Raw genomic sequence first — 5,971 nt, 5'->3', positions numbered from 1 at the left:
GAGGTGGAGGTTGCAGTGAGCCGAGATCAGGCCACTGCATTCCAGCCTGGGTGGTAGAGCGAGACTCCGTCTAAATAAATAAATAAAATAAAATAAAAATACAAAAAACTAGCCAGGTGTGGTGGCACTCGCCTGTGATGCCAGCTACTGGGGAGGCTGAGGCATGCGAATCACTTGAATCCGGGAGGCAGGGGTTGCAGTGAGCCAGCATCACACCACTGCACTCCAGCCTGGGCAACAAAGTGAGACTGTGTCATAAATAAATAAATAAATGCAGGAACTCAGTGAATGCTTGCACACTGGTTTTCATAGCAGCATTATTCAAAATAGCCAAAAGATGGAAATAGTGCAAATGTTCACCAAAAAGATGAAATTATCAAAATGTAGTATATATATGCACAATGGAATATTATTCAGCCCTGAAAAGAAAGGAAATTCTGATACATGGATGTTACAACATGGATGAATAAACAAGGCACAAAAGGACAGATATTATATGATTCCACTTATATGAAGTACTTAGAGCAGTCAAATTCATAGAGACAGGAAATAGAATAGAGATTATCAGAAGGTGTGGGCAGAAGGAGAAAGGGGAGTTATTGTTTAATGGGTACAAAATTTCTGTTTGGGATGGTAAAGAAGCTCTGGCGGATGAGTATATTTAAATCACTGAAGTGTACACTGAAAAATGGATAAGAAGGTAAATTTTATGTTTCTGTATATTTTCTCACAAAAAAATGTAAATGGAAAAGAAACTCTGGTTTGTCCATACAACGAATATTATTCAGTGCTAAAAAGAAATGAAGGCTGAGGCCGGGCACAGTGGTTTACGCCTGTAATCCCAACACTTTGGGAGGCCAAGGCCGGTAGATCACTTGAGGTCGGGAGTTCGAGACCAGCTAGACTAACATGGAGAAATCCCATCTCTACAAAAAATACAAAATTAGCCAGGCGTGGTGGCACATGCCTGTAATCCCAGCTACTTGGGAGGCTGAGGCAGGAGAATCGCTTGAACCCGGGAGGCAGAGGTTGCAGTGAGCCAAGATCATGCCATTGCATTCTAGCCGGGGCAACGAGCAAAACTCTGTGTCAACAAAGAAAAAAGAAAGAAAGAAAAAAGAAATGAAGGCTGGGCACAGTGGCTCACGCCTGTAATCCCAGCACTTTGGGAGGCCGAGGCAGGAGAATCGTTTAACCTGGGAGTTGGAGGTTGCAGTGAGCCGAGAGTGTGCCACTGCACTCCAGCCCAGGCGACAGAGTGAGACTGTCTCAAAACAAAAACAGTCATCATGTTGGACATAGTGGGGCCCCTCTTGGGTTTCCTCCTTGAGGCACAGACTCAAGAGACTGTTTTACTTCCTCATGTCTCTTTCCAGTTGCCACTGCCTCCTGTCTGGTCTTTCTGCACCACAGAACATGGATCTGCCCCAAAAGCAGCCATGCTCCATGGTGCCCTGTGCAGACCCCGCAGACCGAGGCCCAGGTGAGAACAGCCCATCTTAGCATGCCTGCCCTGCACCAGGTTCAGGACCATGGTGATGGGCAGATCCGTCCACATCCTCCAGGGGCTCACAGGGTATGGGTGCGGGCTGGCATTCACCAAGCAACCCCACAAACATGTCCTTACCCCACAGATACCTGCCCTCAAGAGAGTAACAGGGGGGCCATCCTGGTTCACAGTGGCTACCCCCAACGATGCCCACTTGAGGCCATCAGCCACCCCATCATCTGGCTGAAGCCACTCGCCATGGGCCGCACAGGGAGGCAGTGTCTGGGGCTGGGTAGTCTGGCTCAGCCCTCACCTGCACTGAGTCCCCCAGCAGCCTATGCAGATTCGCCAGCAGCCCCATCATGGTGAGGAAGCCAAGCACAGGGATGCCAAGTGACCTGCCAAGGCCACATGGACAGGCTCCAGCACCTGCAGCCCTCTAGTTCAAGAACTAAAATGAATTAGCCAAAATCCACAGAACAATCCCATATGTCTGGCATTCTGTGAGTCCTACATCTACCTACAAACTTCATCCTTCCAACAGCTCTGCAACATAAAGATGACCACAAGCCCCATTTTCAGACAGGGAAACTAAGGCACAGTGAGAAGATAAGGCACCTGCCCGAGACTGCAGCCAGATATGAAGTGACTGATCAAGATCCGGGCCTAGGCATAGCCGTGTTGAGGACCACCTGTTGACATCCAGACATTCCGCAACTCTGAGGAACATGCGAATTCACTGTCATCAGCTACAGCAGTCTACTCCCTGCCAGACCAAGAGCAGGCCCAAGGCTGTCCTCTCCAGCGCTGCCCACGTGGCTGGGCACACAGTTGGTGCTCACTAAAGAGTTCTGCAATGAATGGTCCAAGGCCCAAGGGCAAGGGCTGTAGGTGGACCATGGCCAGCATCCCGTAGAGGCCTCCTCCTGCTCTGCAAGCCGCTAGCCAGGCGGAGCCTCCGCGGCTGCAGAGCCATGAGTCACCGTGAGCCATGAGTCAGCTGGCATAGGCAGCACGGTCCAGGTTCCGAATCCGGGCTCTGCGGCTTGGGCGCTCTGTGCTTCCTGTGGTTGCCTGTGAGCTGTGCATGCAAACTACACACAGGCAGCACTTGGAAGCCAGAAAAGGCACAAGAAAGGAAACCGTCTCGGTGCCAGCTCCCCATAAACAAGTCTCTGAACTGTTTACAGGACAAAGGAAGATGGCTCGCTCTGGCACACACCCGCCAAGGCTTCACCACACCCACATCCCACATCCCCTGCCTTCTTGCCAAGCTGGCACCAGAACCATGGACCCACACTCTATCACCCCAACATGAACCTTCTTACCAGCCCAGACTGATGCCCTCAGCCTGGCATTTGAGGCCCTGTGGGAGCTGGCCCCACCTACGCTCACCCAGCCCTCTAGGCCCATGAGACTTTCCTGCCTGGCAGCCCCCAACAGCACCATTCCGTCTGCGACCCCCACCCTGGGCTGAGAATACCTATTCCTTAGGTTTCTACCTGGTTAACTCATGTTCAGCTTCCTGTCCTACCTATAAGAGACCTTCCTGAGTTCCTCCAGCCCCGAACCAATTGGAGTCTAGACACTTGGGCATCGACCTCCCCTCCTGAATTTCTTCTAGAAGTCCCCTTGTTCCAGTGCTCAGCCCAACTAAGACTGCTCACTCCCCGGCACAGCCCAGGAGGTAACTTGTCAAGCACCTGCCCCACGCAGACGCCTCCTCAGTGTTCTGCAGCCACTGGCTCACATGCGATACTCATAGAGAGGGCTGGCACGAGGTAGGCCCCCAGTTGGTGCACAGAGGCAATGAGACTGGGATTACAGGTCTGCAGCCTCAGATGGCTGTCCATATGACCCTCCCAGAGCTGTGCTCCATGGGCCTTGGTTCCCCATCCCAAAAACTAAGGGTGGTAAGGGAATGTCTCCAGGCCCAGAGGGTAGACACAGGAGGTGGGAAACGTACACAGTTCCCACTCTCTCGAAAAGGTGAAGCTGACAGTCAGAGCCTTCGGGAACCCCTGCCTGATGTGCTCTCCCAGCTCCATGGTCCCTTTGTGCAAGAAGGCTTCTCTGACGGACAGCAAGGGACAGGGTCCCTTTGTGCAAGAAGGCTCCTCAATGGACAGCAAGGCCTCAGGCTCTGCCAACACCCAGTCCCTGGGGCAGGCCTCCTTGAAGACCAACACAGCTCTGAATTGTGCCCCACACATTTTGATGAACTCGCTAAGGGAGCTAGGGAATCCCACCCTGGGCAGGGCACAGTTTAAGACTTTGTTTCCCATCTGTACACAGACAAGATATTCCACGTGTCCCCATCTGATCATTTTGGACAGGAATCACCCAACATAAGGTCCAGTGCACAGTAAGTGCTCAGAAATGGTAGTCACAAATAAGAAGGGGTCTCTTCTGGCCTGGTGTCCTGGAAGTCATCGGTTTCCAGCCCATGAGATCCTATTTGTGTGCAGGGCCTAGGCTGAGACTCAAGTGAGGAAGCACGGAGAGAGAGGACTAGGGACTTCTGGGGCCACCCTGACCCCTGAGCCAATTCTGCTCCATGAAGCAGAACATTGAGAATCAAGTGTGGCTTCTGGGAACCCCCATATTCCCTGACCGGGCTACCATGGGGTTCTTTAACAGCTTATCACCCTCATGGGGCTTCTCCAACAGGGGAGAAGGGTCCACAGAGCAGGGTCATCTTGTTTGTCTGAGACCAGGAGGACGGTGGGCAGGTCCTCAGACCAGAGAGGCCCTGGGGAGGATGGCTGGGCTGGGGCCACCAGCGTGGAGCACAACAACTTTGGAGGGTCCACTTGCTGTTCCCGATTCCCTTAGGCCTAAACAGGGGCAAGGGGGTCGTGGACCCTCGAGGGAGTCTGGGAGGCTGCACAGAGTCCCACAGAAACCACACGCCTCCGAGGAACGCATCTCCAGTCCCGCCACCTCGTTTGGGTGGTGGCAAGGATGGAGCGTTGTTTCCATGGCCAGAATCACAGCAGGACCCTTGTGAATGCTCCCTGGTGTCATTTCTATCACCGCCTACTATTTCAGGCCAAACTCCCCACCGCGGGACACCTCCCAACACAGATTTGCAGTGGCCGAACCCAGATCTTGGCCGTGCAGCCCCACCCCGGAGCTGCCCTGTAACCTCCGCCCTCTTCGGCCCCGCGCCTGGCCACCGCCCATCGCCGGGCACCGCCTCGGCAGACATGGCCCCGCCGGGCAGAAGCCCCGGGACACCCACCACCTCTCAAGGGTGCACCCGCGCACCACCGCCAGCTGATGGGCCAAGGTCACTCGGCCCCTGCAGCCCAGGCGCGGCCTGCAAGGCGACTCACAAAGCAGCCGGACCCTTGGGCCGGGCCACCCATCCAGGGCGCCCGCACCCCTGCGCCCAGCCAGCCCCGCGCCCACCTGTCATGGCGATGGACACGGCGCCGCCTGCAGTCCCCAGACGTCTGCCGCGCCGTGCGTCCGCCCCTCGGTCGGCCGCCCGGTCCACTCGCTCCGGTGACTGCCGCCAGCGGGCCGTGATCTCCCGCCCCTTTTCACTAGGCCCGTCCCCGGCTGCTGCACCGTAGCCTCGGGGAGTCTAAACCCCGCCCCCGATGAGCCCCTCCCCATTCCGGTAGATCCCGCCCCTGCCGCGCCCTCCACGGCGCATCCAGGGCTCTAAACTCCACCCCTCACTCGAGTTCCGCCCCCTTGCCGTCCTGGGTTAGGCCGCTGCGAGGATCCTTGATCCCTGCCTCTCACTCGAGCCCCGCCCCCTCCGGCGGTGGCTTCCGCGCCTCCGGGAGTCCCGAGCCCCGCCCCCTCGCGAGCCCCGCCCCCTCCTTCGGCTTCCGCGCCTCCTGGAGCCCTGGGCCCCGCCCCTCACTCGAACCCCGCCCCTTCGGCGTCGGCCTCCGCGCCTCCAGAGACCCTGAGCCCCGCCCCTTCCTGCTCGACCCTGCCGCGGCGTACGTGGGCGGGCACCACCGGGCTCCCGCCTCTCCCAGCGTCCGTTAAGACGCCGTGAGGGGCCCAGAGTCCCTCCCCTCGCCGGGCGCGGGTCCCGCGGGCGTTGACCAGGGGCCTTAAGCCCCGCCTCTCACTCGAGCCCTGCCCGCATTCAAGTCCCGCCCTCGGCGCGGCCTCACCTACTGCGGCCGCGCGCCTCCCTGGCTCCGCCCGCTCCTGCCGGGGGCCCCGTCCGTCTTGGGCCTGCCCTTCCGGGCCCTGCCGCGCTGGGTGGCGGAGTCGGGACCCAGGTGGCACGGGCGGTGGCCCACTCCGTCCGCCGCCCGCCCTCGGCCTCGCGCCCCACCCCTGGCATGAGGAAACTGAGACTCTGAGAGGGGACGTGACTGATCCAAGGTCATGCAGGAAGTCAGGCCCTTGGTGGTACAGGGCCAGGCCTGGGGCAAGAGGCCGGTGGGCGTCCAGGACCGCACAGGGACCAGCCGAAGCAGGCAGTGCCCAGATCCAGGGGAGAAGTTG

The 5,971-nt window shown here is 57.7% G+C and overlaps 1 protein-coding gene across 6 annotated transcripts in view; it reads right to left on the bottom strand.

Annotated features, from left to right (window-relative positions):
• Window positions 1-5,126, bottom strand: part of CARD19 (caspase recruitment domain family member 19) — an 18,301-nt gene extending 13,175 nt beyond the window's left edge. For 4 of the 6 annotated variants that reach the window (XR_004265487.1, XM_032268513.1, XM_032268514.1 and 1 more), the window contains exon 1: window positions 4,904-5,126. Coding sequence is in view for 3 of the 6 variants with exons in the window: in XM_032268513.1 (XP_032124404.1) it covers window positions 4,904-4,910 (7 nt within the window). In the remaining 3 variants the exon portion in view is untranslated. The remainder of the gene's footprint in view (window positions 1-4,903) is intronic. The other 2 variants (XR_004265488.1, XR_004265489.1) reach the window with 2 other exon arrangements.
• Window positions 5,127-5,971: the final 845 nt, after the last annotated feature.

The sequence above is a fragment of the Sapajus apella genome, unplaced genomic scaffold, assembly GCF_009761245.1.
Source record: "Sapajus apella isolate SASKATOON/1434 unplaced genomic scaffold, GSC_monkey_1.0 scaffold182, whole genome shotgun sequence".
Taxonomy (NCBI): domain Eukaryota; kingdom Metazoa; phylum Chordata; class Mammalia; order Primates; family Cebidae; genus Sapajus; species Sapajus apella.
The sequence above is the reverse complement of the archived record's forward strand: the minus strand, read 5'-3'. Positions and strand labels throughout refer to the sequence as shown.